At 41.3% G+C, this 24,937-nt stretch overlaps 1 protein-coding gene across 1 annotated transcript; it reads left to right on the plus strand.

The window, feature by feature from the left end:
• Positions 1 to 2,502: 2,502 nt before the first annotated feature.
• Positions 2,503 to 24,937, plus strand: tspan1 (tetraspanin 1). Its single transcript, XM_086089752.1, has 7 exons — positions 2,503 to 2,637; positions 5,173 to 5,379; positions 7,651 to 7,725; positions 8,357 to 8,455; positions 18,365 to 18,508; positions 21,412 to 21,495; positions 23,285 to 24,937. The coding sequence occupies exons 1-7, from the start codon at positions 2,581 to 2,583 to the stop codon at positions 23,342 to 23,344; spliced, it is 726 nt and encodes a 241-aa protein (XP_085945878.1). The 5' UTR covers positions 2,503 to 2,580; the 3' UTR covers positions 23,345 to 24,937.

Raw genomic sequence — 24,937 nt, forward strand, 5'->3', positions numbered from 1 at the left:
GGAACTTCGAATTCATTGCGTGGTGTGTGGCAGGCTTTACGTTGTGGGAAAACAACTGCACAAAAAAGAGAAGATAACATAAATTATTAATTTATATATTTACTGTTTAACTTTGTTCCTTTTGTGGTGTTCATTGGACAGAACTTTGCCTCACACTTTGTTTTTTTGTAATATTAATTTATGTATTAGTTATACTTCAGTAATTGTAAAATGTTCTACCTTTATTTTTTACTATTCCTCTATGGCTCATTTGTTAAAAATTTTGCATTCTTGTTATTTGTCAAGCTTTATATATTGAAAAATAATTGTTAAATTGATTTAAAAAAAATTACTGTTAAATAAGCAACGATGAACATTTATTACCATCCAAATAAATACATTAAATTTGAAAAAGAAAAGAAAAAAGAGAAAGTACAAAAGTACCGAAAATTGGTATTGTTGCGTACCGGTATTGCTCACCGGGTACCAAGTATTGGAACAGAAGGTTCAAATGTGGAAGGTACCCAACCCTACCCAAACCATAACAAAGTATTGTTCTAAAACAATATATAATAATAATTAATATTCATAATTCATGCACCACCATGCTGAAGCCACGTATTTGCTTTTTGTTTGTTTGTTAGGGATGCGCGAGTACAGCACTATCTGTATCTGTTCGACCATATAAATTATCTGTATATGCATCTGTATTCAGAGTGGGCGTGGCATAAACCGGAAATGGGCATGGTTTAACCAGGTAGGTGTTGCTTAGCAAATTGGGTGGGGCTTACATCAATACATGACTGTTTTTTTGGTATGAAATTGGAAAAAGAACAATCTAAAATTAGTTTGAAATTGATATGGATTGATCAAAAGTTTATATATTTTTTGTTTATTTGAAAATTATTGACAAAATAGCCTAATAAATATTCAAATCAATGTTTTTGAACAATTTTTCCAAAAAGTTTTTATAAACTCAGAAAATGTGTGTATGAATAAATATTTACAGGACAGTCTGAGAATTGAGATTCACTTTTTTCTTTTTTTTCACAATAGTAAGGGCGCCATAACATCATTTTGTGCCACTCGGCACGTAACAGAACTATTTAGAACTTCTTCTTTTTTTTAATGACTCAGAGCATGGATCTTTTTAAGTGTATGAATAAATATTTACAGAACAGTGTGAAAAATAATCTTCACTGTTTTTGATCACAATAGTTTTTATCACAAAAGTTTTTTATAAACTCGGGAAAATATTGCTGAATACAGCATAGACAGTAGGAAATAATTAACTATTATGTGAATGAACGACACATTTTTTATTTTGTTTTCAATGTTTAAATTTTTACTACCTAACATTATTAAAGGGTGTTAAGCTGTGTGTGTGTGTTTGCAATATTTATATTTGTATGGACTGCAGGGGTGGGGGGTTCTAATATATATTGATTTATAGTGTTATCAGCTGTGCATGTGTAATGCTTTTACCAGCTAAATAAAAATGAACTGAGGCCCTGTCCAGACGGAAGCAAAGCCGGTTTCGTTCCTCAAACAAATCTCGTACACACAGAAGCATTTCAAGACTTGCGCGTGTCCAAAAGAAGACGCAGAAGACGTTTAACGGCTGGAGTGGCGCTGTTGCGCAGCCACAGGGAGTTAACGGAAAGCGTAGAAGAAGAATCAGCTAAGAAGACGAACACTTTTCCCTAACTTTATTGCAATCTACAGAACAAACATGGCTTTGCATGTATCAAAACAACATGCAAAAAGACGAACACAGGAGAAGTGACAATGGCGGGTGATTCAAGTACAACACCGCTTGTTGAATGTGGGAATAAAGAAGCAAAATGTTTTGCTGCAAAAGCATAAGCAAGCTAAGGAGGCTGCGCAAAACGACTACAACACGACTATCAGCCATTGTTGTTGACAGACAGACTTGCAGTCACGCAAGAATTGGTACATACGTCATCAATGTGCGACATTGCGTCGTCATCGAGCTGCGGCCATTCCATCATCAACTAAACGTGAAGCTACCTGTTACCTGCATCCACTTTCACCACTCCTAAGCTGTAAACTTGCTAACTTAGAAGAAAAACACAGAAATATCAACACCTTGCCTCAGGACATATTGTACATTTCATACATTTTTGCAATTTTCATGTTCATTGCATCAAATTGAAAGCTATTCTGCTTTGGCTAGAAAATAAATTTTAAGACTGAAAGGTAAGTTTTTATATTTCAAACAGTAAATAGCACTGTTACGTGCCCTTTCCTTTGCAAGGTTTTTCCTCAGTTGGTCGTCAATTACTTTATTCTAAATCATTCAAATGGATGCAGGCTGTGTTTATTAACATATGGTTTGAAAAGACTGGGAGGGATGCACTGTGTGTGTGGGGGCGTGTGTGTTGTGCCTCTATTTTAACTTCACTTGTAAGTTGCATTCAGCATCAAGGTAATCAATGTGACTTTACACCGTCACTGTTCACCAGCTCTTCCAACCGAGCTACGCTAACCCTGTGCCTGTGTGAACATCTATTCATGTTAACTAGAGTCTCAGCAAACCTAATGGTGTAATTATTCTTCTTTTTTCTAGTTATAGATAATATGGGCTGTTTTACATTTGCCAAAGTGATGATGGTCCTCTTCAGCTTATTTATCTTGGTGAGTACAGTAAGTCTGTTTTCATTGCAAATGTATACAAATGAGTGTTCCTTGAAATACCCACCTAATGAGTGTTCCTTGAAATACCCACCTATTTCCTGTTTATATATATATATATATATATATATATATATATATATATATATATATATATATATATATATATATATATATATATATGTATATATGTATATGCGCGTGTGTGTGTGTGTGTGTATTCATATATTAAGGATGCACCGAAATGAAAATGCTTGGCCGAAACCGAAAATGAAAAATGCTTGGCCGAAAACCAAAACACCGAAAAACAACTATACCAATTTTTAATATTATTGCATTTATTATATCCATCCATCCATTTTCTTAACCGCTTGTCCTCACAAGGGTCGCGGGGGGCGCTGTAGCCTATCCCAGCTGGCTTAATTAATTATAATAAATGTACTGCCCGAAGCCAGCTGGGATAGGCTACAGCGCCCCCTGCGATCCTTGTAAGGATAAGCGGTTAAGAAAATAGTTGGATGGATGGATATTTATAATACATTTATTATAATTGATTAAAATTATAATATTTTTATAAATTATTTATTTAGCACTGGCATTTTAACCAAGCACCATGCATAATCCATTTGAGTTCTCTGGAGCGCCCTTTGGTTTTATGAGAACTTTACAAGTGATAGTCAAAGTACTCTGTATTTTGCCCTGTTTCTTAAGATGCCTTGCCTACCTAGCTATATCAGCATTTGTCTTTGTAAGATGCTCATTGATGTAAACATTTGTACCTTTAAATAAATGAACTATTTTTCCTGTTGGTAAAACAAATAATTATTGATGGTATGGTAAGCTTCATTTTCTAAACTCATTCAAACCCCAAAACGTATAAATATGTTTTGATTTTTCTATACTTTGTCCTTCACTCGACAAAACGTATTTATATGTTTTTTTATGTTTTTTTAATTTGTTTTTTAATGCTAGAGCATACAGAAGGCTTTGATGCAGCTTCTGACCTAAAGAGGTCGCTTAAAGCAATGGTAGTAATTATAAAAAACGGCCAGCTGGTGGCAGCAGAGTATAAAAGATCAGCCAGGGCCATTCTGCAACAAGCTCTGTTTGTGAGTGTTTTCACACACACTGTTAAAAAGTTAACGGCTGTCCCTAGGTGTGTTAACTCTAACAGCAAGTTAACAGCCGGTTAAAGTCAACAGAGTTTTGAACAACAAGATAACAGTGCCGTTAACATTAACGGTCGGTTAAATCTACTTAACCAGTGGTTAAAGACATAACCGAGTTTTGAACAACCGGGCCCAGATATGGTGCATGTGAATAATGATGAAACTTAGCTTAGTAGCCTATATTCTAATACTAATTTCTTTGGGTAGGTTCCATGTTTTTATAGCAATAGAACACAATATTCTGTAGGCTTTGCAAAATCAGTCAAAATCCAGTAAAACAGCCGGGAGCGAAGGGGGTTGCTTCAGTGAACATAATTGGTAACGGGTGACATGTTTCAATTGAAGAATTCCTTCATTTTCTATACTGCTTATTCCCAGTTGGGTAAAACTGGAGTCCATCCCACTTGACTAGAGGCAAATACACCTTGGATCGTTTGCCATTCATTTGTAAAATCACATTCACACTTATGGGCAATTTGCAATATTCAAAACCATGCAAACAGGGAGAAAATTCAAACGCCACACAAAGGTTTGGAGGGATGTGAACCTAACCCATCTAACATTTGACTTGCTGCAGAGCATATACTGTATAGACAAACAGCCAATTTCACATGCATTCAAACATAAATGAGATTTGGTATTACACCAACTGTTTATCAGTTGTTCTCAGTAATTGAATAAACTTTGCGACTGATCTCAGTAAAAGGTTCAATCTTAAAATGGAAAAAGAAAATGTGTTTCTTCAAGGACCTGTAAAATTGAATAAGACTGCCCTTATTTACTAGCACAGGAAGGCCAGAAAATGAATTTCTGCCATTATACAGTACGTGTTTGGAGTGGGCAATTAAGGCCGTCTTGGATAGGGCAGAGATTTCATTTGGTTAGGTAAAAAGAGGCCAGGCTGCTGCTGGGCCTGACATAACAAAAAGCCTGAGGCATGCTTTTGAACAGAGGGGAGGATACAGAGTTTCCATAGTGCCCAAAGAGGTCATTGTGATCTACTAGGAGGGTTACCCATCAGAACAATCGTGAATATTTTACTCAGGTGAAACATGGTCAAGTTCCAGTTAGTACTTAGAAAGAAAGAAAAAATCTTAGCCCCAATTTAATAAATAACTGTCAGGTGGAAACCTTCTCTGTTGAAATATTGTGATTTAATATTTTTTTCACAAATCTATCCAAATGTTGACTATTCTGAAGTGTTGAAAATAACTTTCCCTTTTGATGATGCAATGTCCAGTGCTCAACAAACATGGTTTTTGGTTTCTTTGGTTTGGGAGATGCAAGGATTCCAGCAAATGGCAGTGATGTGCACATGTACTCAATGATCAAATGTTTTTGCTTTAATTTACAACATATTTTCCTGCAGTTGGGGGGCCTGACCCTATTGGCCATGGGAATCTGGGCAAGTGTAGATGAGACCTCCTATCTTCAGATCCTGGGACCGTTCTCCAGCCAAGACATGCAGCATGTCAATGTGGGATATTTCTGCATTGCCATTGGGGCCTTATTGATGCTGCTGGGACTCTTGGGCGGCTGTGGAGCTCATAAGGAGAACAAATGTCTTCTGCTCACAGTAAGTAAACACCTGATTGTCAATATCACACAAAAATGTACCTCCCTTAGCGTACATGTATGTTTGTGGGTTGTTGTTTTGTGTTTGTTTGCTTAAAAAAAATAACTGATAAGCCATGATTCTTCTTAACTGGAGTTGAGTCACCAAAGTAAAGTAATGGCTCATAAATCCGCCAGTTGTATCTATTCACACATGTTCTGTCTAACAATGTGATTAATTGCTCCTACCATTCTAACAAGAGAATACAAGGTAGATAGAACGTAACAACAAAAACACCAAAATTGGGATCTAAAAAAAACCACATGTACATTTTATAGATAAAGTTTACTTAATGGAGCGGTATTTTAAGCCCTTCCACAGTTAACTATAGGCATACAATGATTAAATCTTACCTTTTACACCATGGCGATGTAATTTTATACGAAATATTAGGTATTTTGCCGGCTATTTTTTTAACACGGAAGTAAAACTCTCGGTTCAGTAAAACCCCGCCTCTCCCCGTGTGGTTGCCGCGCCCCTCTTGTACTAAACCGGCTGCAGCGCGCACCGCCCACAAAACTCTTGAGCTCTGCGTTCGAGCACTCCAAATGGCCACTCAGTACAACCACGTCTTCTTTAAATGTGGAAATTTAATGGATGTTCAATTCTTCAATAAACATTTGAACCAATAAATCATAGTGGAGGAGGAGGGGAGGAGAGAAGAAAGAACAATCTGAGTGGGACGCGAATGTGAGACCTTCAGCTTACAGGGTGAGCGTGCTACCCACAATACCATTCATTCAGTTAGGTTTAACAGCACAGAAATTTTCCATGTAGACAGGTGTCAGCCACCATGGAACGTTTCTGTGAATTTAAGACGTAAGAATAATTGTTTGCTTTGAATTTATTTGGACAGAATGTTTACTGATAAAGTCTACTTTTATCATTAGCCTGCGAGCATGGAGGTCTCAGAGAAAGTGGGCATGTGTTTAGTCCGCATAGGAAGTGTGGGGGTGGGTCCGCACCTGATGACGTCATAGAGTGAGTACCCGCTTGTTTTCTCGGGTTGGGAGGGACTGGTTCTTGGACAGCAGAATGACATTGACACATTCTGTTCTTACACTGGCGATGTAACCCGAAATTCAACTTGAGTGGGATTTTATTGTTAAAATCGATATTTACATAAGAATACTTACAGTACAGTAATTTGAAAAAAACAACAACATATTTGCGCGACCAGGAAGAGCCGGAACCAATATTTCCTGTTTCTGCACGGACATTCATTGCTGACGGACGGCAAAGCGGAGCTAATAGAAACTTAAACACGGAGATGTGACGCGCCAGGTGGCGAGCCAACCAACTCTATGGATGTCCGTTGCTGGAGGTAACGACGGAACTTCATATAACTTTAAAATGACGTGATTACTGTTGGAAATTAATTAACTACGGATGAGGCAAGACTTCCTGTAAATGAAAATAAAAATACTTTGAAACTACAAATGTTTGATTTCAAAACTAGTAGCCAGTTGTTTGATTTCCAATGTAGTAGTCATAAGTTTTTCCAAAAAGTTTTTGGGTTGAATGTCATTATTTTACATTCAAGAATGGTCACCAGTGTGAGTAGAACACAAATGCAGTAACTCAACACACTGATTAACTGTATAAACTGGTGTCTACAAATGCTGTCTACATGTCCTGGTCATAATTTTTGACATTTTAGTGCATATTTGTTGGAAGCTTAATGTTAAACACTGAGATAAACACAATTTGGCTGTTTGTCCTCTGATTATACAAGAAGTTATAAACTACGTCACTTGTGCTGCATGACGCCCCCACCACCCACTGGCTCAGTCTCGTACACGCCTCTTTAAACGCCCGTTCTTAGCGAGTTGCTGCTGTCAATCACAGCCAGATCGCGCCCAACCCTCTCCCCTTCGCATCACAACGGTCCTCCAGGCAACACCCTCTTTTAAATCTTAGTGAGGGGTGGAGCAAGAGTCTCACTTCCTGTTGCGTTACCCTTTAAGGACTTTCAATGTCCAATGTGATACAGTGGGTGCTGAGATAAATCTATAAAAAGGTCAGATCAAGAGTCTGTAGATTTGGGAGGGGTTCGAGGCCCTGGACATGTAACACTTGGCAATCCAGTGGTAGCAAAGACAAAAAAAATAATTCACACAGCCATGTCTTTGCAGCAGAATACCAAACGTCACAGAACAACACTTGGAGTACACAGATGAAACAATTGCGTCTAATTGTGATAGTAACCAGTGCCTTCTTTTCTTTCTGCAGTTCTTCTCCATCATTCTCATAATTTTCATTGCTGAAGTGGCATCTGCAGTTGTGGCGCTGGCTTATTTTTCATTTGTAAGTTCTACATGTCACCATTTTCACTCACTCACTCCTTCCTCCCTCACTTGGCTCCTTCTCTTTTGCCATCACACCTCCTCCATCTATTTCCTTTGCGTCTTACTTTTTTGCCCTCTCACATCCTCATGCCACATTCTGGATTTGATCCCCGTGTAAATTCTCCATCATGGCTCAATTACAGGCTTTATGTCTGCCTCACTATAATCGACTGCTTAATGACTCCAGGATTGCTTGGGCCTGCATGTGCCGTCTTTCACTTTGAGCAATTAATTACCTTGGAATATAGAAGCTAAAGCATTTTATATGCAAATCAGGCTATTTGCATATATGCCCCCTACACAAGTGCATGCTCCATTTCAATTTAGTGCCTCATATAGTAATTACAAAGATTCAAAATGTGAGTACTATAGTCAGTACAATTAAGGGGTGTTATGTTTTTGAGCGACACTGACAAGATTAGAAAACCCTTAAAATGTGGTCTCGAGACAAAACTGTGACCAAAATCTCAAGAACTACAACACTACTGAACCCCCCAAAACAAACATCAAGGGACCATGCACTAAAGTGAAATAAGATTTGACACACTTACTGCATGAGACAATTACCAATTTCCACTTGTTTTCTACAGGCAAAGGGCATCCTCAAAGCGTGGGCTACCCCTGCTTTACAGGAAGACTATGGTAGTAATGCTGTGGTCACTAAGCTCTGGAACACCACCATGACAGAGGTGAATTTTCTGTCTTCTATGTAAATCAAAGTTGTTACAAAGTAATGTTGTTCATATTTATGCATATTTAGAGACAGTAAATATTTAATTCAGCAGCAACATTCCAATGAGAAGTGTTTACTTTTCCTTTGCACCAGGACTCAGAATTACAAAAAAAAATCTGAATGTGCTATATGAATGCGGTAGATAAGTTTTGCAACGAAACTGACCAAAAAACTAATGGGCATGCCGACACACCAGAAATACAGAAACAGAGAGAGAAAGTTCCAGTAGGACCACCATACAGTATTCGTAACTTTGTTTGCTCCACACATGCCACATCGATATACGGCCAAAGAATCCTATTTTTGGATCAGTCTCACACTATAGGAGTCTGCTAGGTGCAAATTGTGGGCATAACTCAAACAGGTCAATCTGCCATTTAGTCCACATGAATGGAAGGTTGCCATTATGGTTGGAACCTTTCCAGAAGTTCCTGTGTCGGAACTTGTCTCAATATTCTGTGTAATCTGAAGAAAACTGTTAAGGGGCATATTCTCCCGAGTGCTTCAGTTAGAAAAGGCACAGTGCTACATACTTTTTTGGCCGTGCAGATCCTCCCATTGTCTTAAGCGTGTGACTTACGCACTTTCATGAAATACACGCGCTCTGGGTGGAGCGCTCTGGGTGGAGCAACCTGAACTCTGGGCTCTCTTTATACCTAGATTGGACCACTTTCTCGAAAAGACCGAGGAGCCTTTCCTCTTGTGCACTCTAGAGCAGGGTTCACCAATTCCAATACTCGAGGTCTGAAGTCCTGCAGGTTTTAGATCACATGTTTCAAGATTCAGTCCTCGAGGGCCTGAGTCCTGCATGTTTTTGAGGTTTCTCTTCAACATACCTGATTCAATGATCAGGATAATTATCAGGCTCCTGCAGAGCTTGCTGATTAGCTTAAATATGAATCAGCTGTGTTGAATGTGGGAAACCTCTAAAACATGCAGGACTCAGGCCCTCGAGGACCGGACTTTGACATCACTGTAAATGTTTCCGCCTACCAACACACCTGATACTTAAGATCAGGATTGTTATCAGGCACTCTAATGAGCTGATTATATGAATCTGGTGTGCTAGTGGGCGGAAACATCTAAAACCTGCAGGACTCCAGACCTCGAGAACCAGAATTGGTGAACCCTGCCTAAAGGCTGTAGTATTCCAGCACCCCGTGAAGGGGATTGTACATTTTGTGTCATTTCAGCTGCTCTTGGGTGGCTGGTGACAGCCATCACTGGACGATTGGCTGACTCCTGCTGAGTTGCCGTAGGTGCTCATTTATACTGACTGACTGCCCAATGGCTGTAATGTGTTTTTACTGCATGATGCCAACATTATTTTATAAAAATTGGTGAAGAAAGAAGATTTCAGCATCAGGGATCCTTTTTTCTTAAATGGCAATAGCCAGATTGATATTGTAATTCACTCAAGGGAGTTCTCCACAATATCAGTCTGGGACTGCTCCACTGTAATTTGCTCGTGAAATCACGGCAACGGATGTCAATGTTGTCATCGAAGGAAAAGCACGAACAGCTTTACCAGATAAAAAATGCACCTCTCACTGTTCTTCTTCAAAAAGGAAACTGTGAGTAATTCTGCAAGAACACAATTTATTGCAGCATCCATGCATTCGTCCACCAGTGTCACTATGTTAGGTTTGTTTGTTTCCCACGGCTTAAGCACTTTCGTCACAGCTGCATATATCGCCCCCAAACGCAATGTTGCTTTATGATTGGTACAAATACAGATCCGGACTCAGCAGGCTTGGTACAAGATGGATTCTCCAGAGTTTGTGAACTCATAAATGCTGCGAGAATGCATCTTGCCAACTTTTGGTGGCTCCTTGCTGAGAACCTCATCAAGATACCTGAGGAATCAGCTGATAGGCCGGGAGCCAGGTCCACTCCTCAGGATGTTTTTTGTTACCTTTTTTTTAATATGATTTCCTGTTACTCATACCTTGGGCCATCACAAGTTGATAGGGACCACCCCCAACTTGGGGCCATTTGGTCACAGGGGCCAAAAAATACCCCTTTTGGGAAAAGCTTCTGGCGAAATTGTGTAATTGCAAATGTGAAGGTACAGCAAAAGCATAAATGGTCAGAAAGCTTTAACATGTTGCATGGTGTATCCTGACACATGGGGGAACTAGCAGGAAAATAATCAAGGGCTTCCTGTATTTCAATTCTCAAATTTTCCCTAGCAGCTGATTCATATTTAAGCTCATCAGCAAGCTCTGCGGGAGCTTGATAATGATCCTGATCTTTGACTCAGTTGTGTTGGAGTAGAGCAACCTCAAAAACATGCAGGACTCGGGCCCTCGAGGACCGGACTCTGACACCTGTGACTTTGAAGATGACGTCACCCTCAAACCATAGTGGTTCTAATTTGCAGAGAGGGGATGGGATCTCTGGGTAGTGTTCATGAGCCCTCTTCCAGACACATACAGTGCCTTGCAAAAGTATTCACCCCCTTGAGTTTTCAACATTTTGGCACAGTATGACCACAAACAAATATGTATCACTGGAATTTTATGTGAAAGTTAAATACAAAGTAGCACACAATTGTGAAGTGAAACAAAATGTATATTTTATGTCAAACTTGTTTTACAACAAAAAAAACTGAAAAGTTGTGTGTGCAAAAGCATTAGTCCCCCCTGAATTAATAATTTACAGAACTCCCTTTTGCTGCAATTACAGTCTTTTGGGGTATGTCTCGATCAGTTTTGCACATCAGAAGGCTGAAATGTTTGCCCATTCCTCCTTGCAAAACACCTCCAGCTCAGCTAGGTTAGACGGAGAGTGTTTGTGAAACACAATCTTAAGATCTCTCCACAGATTTTCTATTGGATTTAGATCAGGACTTTGAATGGGCCACTCTTGCACATTGATGCCTTTTTTTATTTCAACCATTCCATTGTCGCTTTAGTTGTATGCTTCGGGTCATTGCCTTGCTGCAAGGTGAGCGTTCGTTCCAGTCTCAGGTCTATTGCAGACCCCAACAGGTTCTCTTCAGTATTTGGCCACAACCATCTTCCTTTCTACTCGCACTATCTTCCCTGTCCCTGCAAATGAAAAGCACCACCAGAGCATGATGCTCCCACCACCATGTTTGACAGTGGGGATGGTGTTTGAGACTGATGAGCAGTGTTGTTCTTACACCAAACATAGTAGGCCAAAACTTTCAATTTTGGTCTCATCTGACCAGAGCAACGTCTTCCACTTTTCAGCGGTGTCTCCTACATGGCTCCTGGCAAACTGCAGACGTGACTTCTTGTGGCTCGCTTTTAGAAATGGCTTTCTTCTCGCCACCCTTCCGTACAGGCTAGATTTGTGCAGTACTCGGCTGATGGTTGTTCTATGAACAAATTCCCCTACCTCTGCTGTGGATCTTTGCAGTTCATTTAGGACAGAGGTGGGCAAATTCGGCCCTCGAGGGCCGGAGTCCTGGAGAATTTGGAGGTCTCCCTCTTCCAACAGGTGGTGGGGCTGAATATCTTTGCACACCCTACTTTACGTTTTTTTAGTTATAGAAGTTTGAAATAAGATAGACACTTTGTTTCACTTCAAGATTGTGTGCGACTTTGTGTTTTAACTTTCACATAAAATTTCAATAAAATATATTTATTTTATATTTTATACAAACCACTGTACCTGGAAGTTGACTCATCTTATGTGCTGGAAGACGACCCTCTTGCAAGGTGGGAAGGTGGAGAGGCCACTATAATTTGAGGGTGACTTCATCCCCAAAGCCACAGGTGTCAGAGTCGAGGGCCTGAGTCAAATTTTATGGTTAAGGTGCACTCTATTTGATATTTCTCCATTTGGCTACACAGAATGTTAATCTATTGTTAAGAAATGTTCACAAGTCATTTTTATTTCTTGTCAGGATGTTGTTCTTTTCTAAATCGAATATTTGGTTCCCGGATTTTGTGGTTTTGTGGGTAAATGTTGCACCTTGATACCCTGGTCCACCTGGGGACATAACATTATTCACTTTGTAAATCACTTTAGATAGTATAGTACTACCTAAGCCATGTTTCAAATATTGTTTAAGATTTCATTTAGATGCAGAAAAATAGCTTAATCCCATTTGGAATGGTGATTCTGGAATTTTCAGTTTTGTTCCCAATTTAGGGTACAGTGGAGTATTTTGGTCGTAGCTCCTTTAATACTTCAGATAGAAAGCTCATCTTGGACTTAAATTGAAGGTTAAAAATGTGGGATGTTTTTAAAATACATTTAAAGCAATGAAATGTATAATAAAATGTTTGAAATGGATCACTTTTATGGTAATTTGTCAGGCGGAGAGACATCTTTTGATCTTTTAGGGTATGTTGAGGGTGATATTTGAGAATTGAAATACAGGAAGCCCATGATTATTTTCCTGCTAGTTCCCCCATGTGTCAGGATACACCATGCAACATGTTAAAGCTTTCTGACCATTTATGCTTTTGCTGTACCTTCACATTTGCAATTACACAATTTCGCCAGAAGCTTTTCCCAAAAGGGGTATTAGGGGTTGGGGTGGATGGCGGGGGTGGATGGGGGGCGGGGGTCGTGGGGGGAGCGGGGGTCGTGGGGGGAGCGGTGGGGTGCCTGGCGGGCCTGCAGTGCCCCGTCCAGCTGCGTTGGGTTGGGGGCGTGGGCCGTGTTGGGGTGGGGGGCTCTCCGGCCGGTGGCCCTGGCGGGGCCCGGGGATCGTCCTTTGGCGCTGCCGCGGCCTGGGGGGCCCTGAGGTGTTGCGCTGGCTCTGTCCTTGCAGGGGTCGACGGCTCCCCTCTTTGGTGGAGATTTTCATGCATGCCAGATCCACCACACAGCATCTATCGAAACTCAGACACAATCTGCTTCTTCCTCAGGTCATTGAATCGGTGGAGGCTGGTGTCTGTGGATCTCACTCTGCTTTGTTTGTCCTTCCTTCCTTTCCTCAGTCTCTCCTTTGGTCTCCTGAAGTCTCCCTGATTTTTTTGGATTTGTTGGAATTTATATGTTTCCGGAGTTGGTGAGGAATTCTGGTTGGTGGCCCGGTGGGTGGTGTCTGGCCGGTGCTGGATTTCACTTTCCTTTGTTTTCTTTGGTCCCCTCGGGTCTCCTGACGGCGGTGTTCGGTTTAGGTGAACGGTATGGGATTTTTTCTAATAGGTTTTTGGTGAGCTAACGAATACACACACACTCGCACGCACGCACATACAAAAAAAAAATAGAGCAATGATGATGACATTACCGAATGAACAATACTGAGCTCTTTTTGAAAAATAAAAATAAAAAAAGGATACACTGCAAAATTTTCTGACCATTTATTCATTTGCAATTACAGTTTCACCAGTAGCTTTTCCCAAAAGGGGCGTTTTTTGGCCCCTGTGACCAAACGACAAGGTTCGCTGGAGCCTATCCCAGCTGGCTTCTGGCAGTAGGCGGGGTACACCCTGAACTGTTTGCCAGCCACAGGGCACACAGAGACAAACAACTATACACACTCACAATCACACTTATGGGGGTGGTCCCTATCAACTTGTGATGGCCAAAGGTATGAGATAACAGGAAAACATAGTCAAAAAAAGGTAACAAAAAACATCCTGAGGGGATGTTCTCCCCGTGCCTGTGAGGGTTTTCTCTTGGTACTCTGGTTTCCTCCCACATTCCCCAAAACATGCATAGTAGGTTAATTGAAGAGTCTAGATTGTCCCTGGGTGTGTTTGTGAGCGTGAATGTTTTTTTTCCATCAATGTGCGCCCTGCGATTGGCTCGCAATCAGTTCAGGTTGTACCCCGCCTACTGCCCGAAAACAGCTGGGATAGGCTCCAGCACCCGCGAACCTTGTGAGGAATAAGCGGTTTGGAAAATGGATGGATGGAAAATGGATGATCACAAACAACTATACAGACATGATAACGTGATGAGTTTTGAATCATTTGTTTTTATTTTACATGTATCTATGCCGGTCGAGATCCATTGAAGTGACTCACCTGCGTGTGTGGCTTGACGCAATGGTTGATCAACAGTCAACTCACTTTTCAAAGATGTGTTCAGTCATTCTAAATAAATTACTTTTACTGGATTTATAAAAAACAGATTGCAAAAACACATGCTCCTTCAAAGTAATCCGTTAGATAATCCACGCACAGATTAGAATGACTTCCAGATCCACAATGCAAGTTAATTTTACATTTAAAGTGTGACATTTTTTCCCATCTGGATCTTGATAGAATTGAGTCGCGAGAACCCCACAATCCGGAATTTAGGGCCACCCAGGTTACACCTCTTTGGTGGTTGCACACAAATTTCCAGGTTACGCATGGTGGGTGTGTCAGAGATCTGGGCGGGAGAATTACCGCATCTTGAAAGTGCGCAAGCTAGGCACGAATGGAAGAATTTGCCCCTAAGTGAATAAGCCTTACAAATGAGAATCCATTTGCCTTACCTGGATAAGTAAAAGTTACTTCTTCTTTTTTTAATTAATTCTGACATTTTTGGATTTCATTTCTGTTCTTATTTTTGTTTTGTTTCTCAAAGAATCATCGTGTTACTTGTAAAATTGAGAAAATATCTGTACTGTAACTGTACATACAGCAAATGTTGTTTTTTGTGCTTGTGAATATTCATCCAGATCATTACATTTTCACGACATTGAATCTGGACTGTTCTGGTTGTCTCATGTTTCACCTCTCTTCTGAGCAGGCGTAATTAATTTATACACATGGGCTGCTAGATAGGACAACCTTAGCCTGAGTGTTGGTGTGGAAAAACAATGTTAGAGACACATTCCAGCACAAATGGTATATTTTGGGATGCAAATCAACAGTCATTAAGATGCGCTGAAGAGGAGTTTGATTTCCGTAGAAATCCACCAATTATACCATCAACCATTATAAAAGGTTCACTAGTAGAAACAGTCAGCAAATATAATTCTTAGCACGTATTCTAGACCACAAGCTGACTTTTAAGTCCAATACAGATAAGGTCAATCAGAGATTGTTTTATTTGAGGAAGCTGAGGACTTTTCATATTGACAGCTCACTTGTGAAAATGTTCTATTCGTCATTTGTTGACTCTTTACTCACGTTTGCAATAACTTGTCAGTCTGGCAATCTCAGTCTGGTTAATAAAAACAGGCTAGGAGGTGTTGTTAAGCAGTGGCAAAAGATAACTGGGGTTGATCTTATTGATGGTAAATGCTGGTAAATGGTACATCATTTATATAGCGCTTTTCCACCTTACAAGGCGCTTTGCATTTGACTACTCATTCACCAACTGATGACACAGCATCAGGAGCAACTGGGGGCTCAGTATCCCTAACCCTCTTACTCAAGGATACTTCGACTTGGTCTCAATGGCATGAGATTGAACCCAACCTCTCGGTTGAGAGATGACCACTCTACCACTGATCCTAGCCACCCCCAATTTCAGCCAGGTCTACCAAATTAGATGTATTCAAAGGGCCAAGGCCATCCTGGCAGACACCTAGCATAGTCTTTTTACAGCGTTTCAGCTATTGCCATAAGGAAGGAGATTGGCTTTTCTAAGAAGTCCAATAGATACCTGAGATCATTTTTACTGTCAGCTCTTAAACTTTTAAATCAGCTAAGAGTTTGCATTCCATGTATCATGAGGAAAACTGTGTTTGTTTTTTAATGTGTTTCGATCAATCGATTGATCTAACACCCTGAGAGAAAAGCTAATAAATCCTTAAGACTGGACACCCCATACCCAGAAAAACTATGTGGCGTACGCTGTCAAGTGCCGTAAGTAATGCACTCTACTGGGTACACCAGGCAACCCCTGAGCCAGCGCATGTCAACACAGATGGGCTAACTCTCGAAGTCAAGACTCAACTGTCTACCTGCACCATGAAAGAGGAAAGGCACTCTTTTCAGGACATAATGTACATTTTATTTACAGAGAATACAGATGATTGAAAGATGCCTGAGAGAGGCCATCTACTTTAAGAAGGGAAAGTCCAATAGATACCCCCTCTAAGCAGAAGAGGGGGCACTACCTTTTTTTTTTTTTCCGGAGGAGTGTCGGTCGCGTTGCTACCTTCGGTGTGTCTCTACTAACGTCGTACATGCTTCTTTGTTTACTTTCACTAAATACTTTGGCAAGTACCTCGACCAATAAGATGAGCGGATTCTGGATTGTCATACTTACTCGTGTGTGCTGTCAACTCATTGGTCACAGAGCAGCAGAACATTAACGTAAGTTGTCATATTAAGGGCACTGTTATTCATTAATTATTTTGACGTTTGCCGGATGTTTTTTTACTCTTGCGGTATTACGGGACAAAATGTGTATCTTTACAACTTAATACGGAACGCGTACTTGTATTTCTAAATACGGGACGATTATGTATTTTAAGGGACGGTTGGCAACCCTACACACAGCTCTCTCTTGTGATACGATCGAACTCTGTGTATGCTTCATACTGCCAATTCTTCTCTTATTTTAAAAAACACTGAGTCACACTTTGTCGAGTGTAGCCCATTATTATACCAGTGTCAGAATTCAAGCCATCAGTAGCAATTTCCAGCACACGTTTCCTCACTCTGCCAGTGAGAGACAACGTAACTGCTCGTTTCTGTTTCTTTTCCTCTAGGTAAGAATGTAATGTAATTAGAGCTGTCAAATGATTAAATGTTTTAATCAGATTAATCACATCTTAGAATTTTTAATTAATCACGATTAATCGCTTAATTAAAACGGCTTTTTCATCAACATTTTTGCCCGCCAAATTTGACAAGCACCCGTTCTGTGTTGATTCTTTCGACATTTAATGTTATGAGGACATCTTTGACACTTTTATCCACTGCATGCTCTCATCCTCTACTTTTTCTAATCAGTTAATTACTTGCATAATTTAAAATGAAAAAATTAATGACCCCAATATTTTGACATGAACAAACATTCTGAATGCCATACATAAACATTTATCATTATTTTAACATTTATGCTTTACTTGAATGCATGTAGTAATGTTTATTGCTAAAACACAACCTGTGCTACCTTTAACGTAACCATCCGCTGTCACCTAAAAGGATCATCTGCAGTCAAAATTAAAAGTGTGATTAATATGCGTTAATACATGATTTATGCAATAATTTTTTGTGATTAAATAATTAGTGGGCGGCACGATGACTGACTGGTTAGCACGTCTGCCTCCCAGTGCAGAGGACGTGAGATCGAGTCTGGGCTTCGGCCTTCCTGGGTGGAGTTTGCATGTTTTCCCCGTGCTTGCGTGGGTTTTCTCCGGGTACTCCGGTTTCCTACCACATTCCAAAGACATGCATGGCAGGTTAATTGAACACTCCAAATTGTCCATAGGTGTGATTGTGAGTGTGGATAGTTGTTTGTCTCTGTGTGCCCTGTGGCTGGCAAACAGTTCAGGGTGTACCCCGCCTACTGCCCGAAGCCAGCTGGGATAGGCTCCAGCGACCCTTGTGAGGACAAGCGGTTAAGAAAATGGATGGATAATTAATTAGTTAACGCTTTAACTTTGACAGCAGTCTAGTGTTAATTTAATAACCACAGAGCGTTTAGAGAAAACCTTGTTTACTTCCATTGAAGTCCACTTATGGTCAAGCATGGCATATTTATCCCACTAAACTGTGCAAAAACAAAACGATGTAATCTCGAGGTATTCCAAAACCTCACACACATGTGCTGCAAAGAGAAACATAACAAAGATTAATACCATAGGTGCTTTGGGGCTTGATTCTAACTTATAAATAGTTGGGTTTTCACACCAACATTCAAGCTAACTGCCCTACCTAGCCTATGTTCTATGCTGAATTGTGCTCAGATAATAGGCAAAAGACAATCGGAACAGTCCGGTTGCAATTCAATACCCTGAGAAAGTTGTTTTTCATTTATTTTTCAGCTGAACTGCTGTGGTTTCACCAATTTCACAGACTTTGTGGATTCAAAGTTTGCAACGGAGAATGGTGGCAACCTGCCACCAAGGTGCTGTCGCACTAAGACATTCCCCTGCAATCCAGAGGAAGCAAAGAAAAGCTTTATTCAGGTGAGATGCTAATGTACTTAATTTAAGACCTGCACAGTTATGAATCTTGAGTGCAAGGGAGTTATCATTTTTTAGCTGACATTCATACTGAATAACTGAATATTATAAATACTGCAGTTAACCAGCCACTAAGCCAATCTATTTCTAGTGCCATTCCTAAGCTTGGGTTAAATTTGAGGGTTATGTCAGGAAGGGCATTAGGCTGTCTTACATACTGTAACAGCGTGGTGGCTGATCAGCTATGGATGGCGCAGCTGGATAGCAAAAAAATGGAAGCGCAACAAAGGAACTGGAAGTCCGCAGACTTACTTTATTAATAGGAAACACAAACAGTAGGCTTCTCGGCGCTACCACACGTCACGATTACGCGTAGGCCTACACATCCACAACATCAGATACATTGATGGCCAAATGAAAAAGTTCTGCATAGGCACAGCAAAAACAAGGAGGCGCCACCCAGTGGCACGGTGCCACACTGCGGATTGTTACAGTGATTAGGGTGGGAGGGAGTCCTAGATGATTTTCCCCCAAAAGTCTGCAATGTTTTTCAAGGGAGGGCAGGGGGAGGCTGATGATTTTTTGCGCCCGGTTTATGACTCTGTAGGGCAGCCTTATCCTTCACGCTGAGGCCAGCAAACCAGACCGTGATCGCGTATGTACAATCTCCACTGTCGAGCGATAGAACCTCATCAGCAGATCCTCCTGGAGGTGGCACCTTCTGAGTATCCTCAGGAAATATAGTCTATGCTGGGCTTTGCCGACACCGCTGTTGTGTTGGTGTGCCAGATCAGGTCATCAGCCACGTGCACGCTCAGGAACCTGAAGGAAGACACTCTCTCTACGCAGGTACCGTTTATCCTCAGAGGGGCGTGGTCTGCTCTCTTTCACCTCCAGTCCATCACCATCTCCTTGGTTTTGCCGGTGTTCAGCAAGAAGTTATTTGTAGAGCACCATGAGACCAGTCTCTGGACCTTCACTGCCCGAGATGAGACCCACCACCGTGGTGTCGTCAGCCATCTTGACGATAATGTTTGAGTGGTGGAGGGGGGCACAGTCATGTGTATACAGAGTAAACAGGAAGGGGCTGAGCACACAGCCCTGAGGAGAACCTGTGTTGAGAGTTCAGGTGGAGGACGCGTGCGGTCCCACCTTCACCTCCTGTGAGGCGGTCGGTCAGAAAGTTGTAGATCCAAGCACAGATGATGGGTGGGAAGTCGAGGTCAGTCAGCTTCTTAATTAAATAAAATGTCGGACATAGTTCTGCTGTTTCTCTGTGAGACTAGCAGCAAGCATGGAGGACAGTGGCAACCGTATCAGCTGTTGACCTATTTGCCTTGTAGGCAAATTGGTGCTAATCAAAGTCCCAAGGGAGGTGGGGCATGAGATGACGCAAGACCAACCGACTACAGAGGTGAGTGCTAGGGAGGGAGGGTTCAGCGAGGGAATTATGACGCAAATGTCCCCTACACTGATCCCCTGCTATGTCAGGCTTCCTCACTCCTGGTCCTCGAGGGCCGGAGTCCTGCAGGCTTCAGATGTTTCCTTCCTCCAACACAGGTGACTCTAAAGATCAGGATTGTTTCCAAGTGGAAAAATATCCTCCTCAATTGGAGTAAGGTGGGCATCGTCATTGACTGCAATTGATGATTGATGGTAGTGCCCACCTTTTGGCGTGTGCTTCAGCACTTTCCCACTAGCTAATCTCATTTGCTGTGAAGGTCTGCTTTCATATGTTTGACTGGTGCTGTGATCCACCGAAGCTTGCTGGTCTGATGACAGTAGGGCAAACCTGTTTCTCAATTCAATGCCAGTGGTTTCCTTTTTTCTTGCCTGTGTCAAAGTCCCAAGACTGATTTCTTTATTTTGCAGAGGCAACAAAATTAAGTACACCCTTAAGTAAAAATGCCCCAAGTGTAAATACTTTGTGTGGCCAGGATTATCTTTCAGCACTACCTTAACTCTCTTGGGCATGGAGTTCTCCATAGCTTCTTGCCACTGGAACCTCTTCCACTCCTGTCTGACGACATCGTGGAACTGGCAGGCATTCGAGACCTTATGCTCCGCCACCTTCTGTCTGAGAATGCCCCATAGATATTCAATAGGGTTTGGTTCTGGACACATGCTTGGCCAGTCCATCACCTTTATCCTCAGCCTCTATAGCAAAGCAGTGGCCATCTTGGAGGTGTGTTTGGTGTCATTATCATACAGGAATACTGCCCTGTGGCCCAATTTCCAAAAGATCATGCTTTCATTGTGTCAAAGTGTCATTTCTTCACTTTTGTCCAAATGTGTTGGTCCTCTTCTGCCGCATGGAGACGACCAACGATTGTCATTGCGATTTTTGCCCAAAATTTGAAATCATCAATAACTTTTTGATTACAGGACTTCAAGCATGGCATGGAAGACATTTACAGCATAAACAAAATTAGGAAAATATTTTTTCAACCTGTATTAATTGCTACAAATTTAATTCAGTCCCCACATGGGTCTGTTGTTTATTTATTTATTTTACAAATTATTGACCAATCTAATGTGTTGCAAATGGCTTGATCTCTTTAATGATACAATGTTAATGGCTCAAACATGTTGGGGTTTTCCCCCCTGAAAAGTGGTAGTTTTGGAGATGTGAGGATTCTGCCTGATGCTACTGATATGTCAGGGTGCCAAGGGTAAGGTTTCCTACCTGTATTAGGAATTCTCAAGCAGCATTACATTGTATTAGTTAATCACATTTATAAGAACAGTAAGACAGTGGTCATGTGTGCTGCTGGAGCGACAGAAGACTTCAAGTTGGAGGAGAAACTGTATCATGATGTGCATTTTAGCATTCATGTATCAAAAAAAATATGTATAGAATGTAGTATGTACAGAATGGACATTGACATGCTGACTGTCTTTCTTAGGGGTGTTCTGAACAAATCCTGGAGTCCCTTAAAGAGCATGCAAACGTGGTGGGAGGAGTTTCAGCTGGCATTGGTATTTTAGAGGTAAATATGCACAAGAATATTCTATGAAGTGTTACATTAACAGTAGTGTGGTTTTCGTCCCGGCCGTGGAACAGTTGACCAGCTCTACACCCTCGGCAGGGTCCTCGCGGATGCATGTCAATTCCCCCAACCTAGAAGGCCTTTGACCGTGCCCCTAGGGGAGTCGTGTGGGGTGTAGTTTGGGAGTCCCCTGATACGGACTGTTCGGTCCCTGTACGACCGGTGTCAGGTTTGGGAGTCCCCTGATACGGACTGTTAGGTCCCTGTACAACCCGTGTCAGAGTTTGGTCCGCATTGCCGGCAGTAAGTTGGATTCATTTCCAGTCTCCACCAAGGCTACCCTTTGTCACCGATTCTGTTCATAACCTTTATGGACAGAATTTCTATGCGCAGCCAAATCGTTGAGGGGATCTAGTTTGGTGGCCTCAGCATTGCATCTCTGCTTTTTGCAGATGATGTGGTGCTGTTGGCTTCTTCAGGCCGTGATCTCCAACTCTCACTGGAGTGGTTTGCAGCCGAGTGTGAAGCGGTTGGGGTTGGGTTGTAGATCAGCACCTCCAAATCCGAGACCATGGTCCTCAGTCGAAAAAGTGTGGAGTGCCCCAAGTGGAGGAGTTCAAGTATCTTGGGGTCTTGTTCACGAATGAGGCCAGGATGGAGAGGGAGATCGACAGGCGGCTTGGTGCAGCGTCTGCAGTGATGCGTACTCTGTATCGGTCCGTTGTGGTGAAGAAGGGGCTGAGTCGAAAGGGGAAGCTCTCGATTTACCGATTGATCTACGTTCCTACCCTCATCTATGGTCACGAGCTGTGGGTCGTGACAGAAAGAACAAGATCCCGGATACTAGCGGCCAAAATTTGTTTCCTCCGCAGTGTCCGGGCTCTCCCTTAGAAACAGGATGAGAAGCTCGGTCAGAGTCGAGCCGCTGCTCCTTCACACTGAGAGAAGCCAGCTGTAGTGGCTCGGCCATCTGGTTAGGATGTCTCCTGGATGCCTCTCCGGTGACTTGTTCCAGGCTTGTCCCTACTGGAGAAGACCCTGGGGATGACCCATCATATAGTAGAGAGATTATGTCTCTGGGCTGGTCTGGGAACACCTGGAGATCCCCCCCAGAGGAGCTGCACAAAATTGCTGGAGAGAGGGAAGACTGGGCTTCCCTGCTAAAGCTGCTGCCCCCGCAACCTGACCTCGAATAAGCGGTAGTAAATAGATTAGGGCTGGGGGAAAAAGTCGACCAAGTCGGTTGGGTCGAGCACAAAAATTGGTCGACGAAAAAATGCATGCGTCAAAGCTATTTGAATAATTTTTAAAAACGTATTTGCGGCACCTAGAAGTTACCAGATCCAATATTTAGTGTTTCCGCATGGACACTTATTGCTTACAGACTCCGACCGGCATTCACCAAAACACTAATAAGATGCTTCCTAGGGTTTTTTGTCTATTTAGACTGAAAAGGGAGAAAAATATCATCGCTACATGTCTGATGTTGGCAACAAAACTGTCCGCGTCAAAATCGCAAAAGAAATAAAAGAGTTCTAATGAATTTATTTAAGCCAAACACACATAAGATGGCGGCCCTACGTGTGTCGAATAATCAATATGAGTCGTTAGTGACAGCACTAAAATGGATAGATGGATGGATGTAAATTTCAACTAACTTACATAAACTATCCTTAGTTTGTTTTTCAGCATTTTTATAGTCTCTAAATTTGCATTTTCTATTAAAATTTTCAAAAAATACATCATATCATCAGCAGCAGATTAAACATTTTATATCTTATTTTCCCAGATTGCTGCCTTGATAGTGTCAATGTACTTGTACTGTCGCATGGACAAAAGAGTAACCTGAGACGACAAAAGGATACACAACAAGCAACACAAATGGATCACGTGGAATTCCTTAAACTTTTTTGTGGACGTTTTTTAATGCAGTTTTCAAAATCTCATCACCATCAATTGTCAATGTAGTTTAATCATTTAATGCTTGTGCACTTGTATTCCTCAGATGCTTTTATTTTCTACTTTAGCTGAGCACACTTAACCTTGCCAATAAGATGAATTATTGCGGTATTTGTGAGTTCACAAACTCTGGAGAATGCATCTTGTGCCGCTCCCGCTGATACATTTGCAGCCGATCTTTTTTCAATCGGACCAACCAGGCGTTGTTTAGGCAGGACAAAACCAATAAGCGCAGATGGTGGGGGGAACAAACCTAACAGACGAATGGATGCTGCAATTATGTTCTCGCAGAATTACTCACCGTTTCCTTGTTGAAATTGAACAGCGAGAGGAGTTTCGTGCATTTTTTTCTGGTAAAGTTGTTTGTGCTCCCCCCCACCCCCTAAGACGAGACGAAAGATGAGATTTTGTCTTGATTGGTCAAAACTAAATGTGCAAAGATGCCGCATTGTCCAATCAGCTCGAAGTATTGTACAGCATGCCCCGCCTTTCCCGAACTAGTGAAGTACTACTTCTGTAATTTGGATGGCGAGGTTAGAGCACACTCAGAAAACAATGACACTTAAACAAAAGCACTCACTGGAAAAAATATACACAACGATGTACGAAACTTTTCGTGGAGCAATATTCAACAGTAATTAAATTTGACTACTTCAACGACAAATAATTCATATGTAAAACAACATGCAAAATAAAACAATGGTTTACAAATTCTGTGGTCTTCAACTCCATGAAACGGCAGCGACAATGTCAAATTTTAGCTATGTTTCGGTACCTAGAAAGAAAACAAATACAGGGAGGCTAAGTTAAACGTAAGTAACAGCAACAAATCTAATTTAGTTTTTCATTGATGAATATTTCTGGAAAGAGGTTTTGTATTATACTTTGGCTGTAGATATTTTTCCACTTTTATTTTTTAACAAATTACACTACATTTCTATCACTGCATTTCACTTCACTGAGATTGGCTGGCGAGCAAATGTTAGTGAATTATCTGTGAACTATTAAACTTTGGGAACCTGAGGTAAAAACATCCAAGCTGCTCTTCTTTAAACCATGTGAACCATGTCGGCAGAAGGTGTGGGACTGTGGGCCTTTTTATTGCAACAACAATGGTAATTTCTTTCATGCAACCCTGTGGCAAAAATGTCAATGTCACAGCCAATCGCTCTCTTGCACTGATGACCATCTGAAAACTGGTGTTTTGCTTTGTTATAATTTGTGGTTTGACCTGTTGTAATAAACAGTGAAAGTATCTGATGTCATGCAAAGCAATTGTTTTTGATTTGTTGTTTTTTTCTCTCGCTCCAATCACTCAATTACCATGGCATTGGAGTTAAACTGGCAATGGAGTTAACTGAAAAAATTTGCACAGCCATGGATAAAAAAAAAAAATGTTTTAGTAAGCGTTTTTGTGGATTTACAAAAAGCATTTGACACCTTAGATCATGAAATATTATTGCACAAATTGTTTAAATATGGT

The sequence above is a fragment of the Leptonotus elevatus genome, chromosome 11 (genome assembly GCF_054856555.1).
Source record: "Leptonotus elevatus isolate MCC_2025b chromosome 11, RoL_Lele_1.0, whole genome shotgun sequence".
Classification (NCBI taxonomy): domain Eukaryota; kingdom Metazoa; phylum Chordata; class Actinopteri; order Syngnathiformes; family Syngnathidae; genus Leptonotus; species Leptonotus elevatus.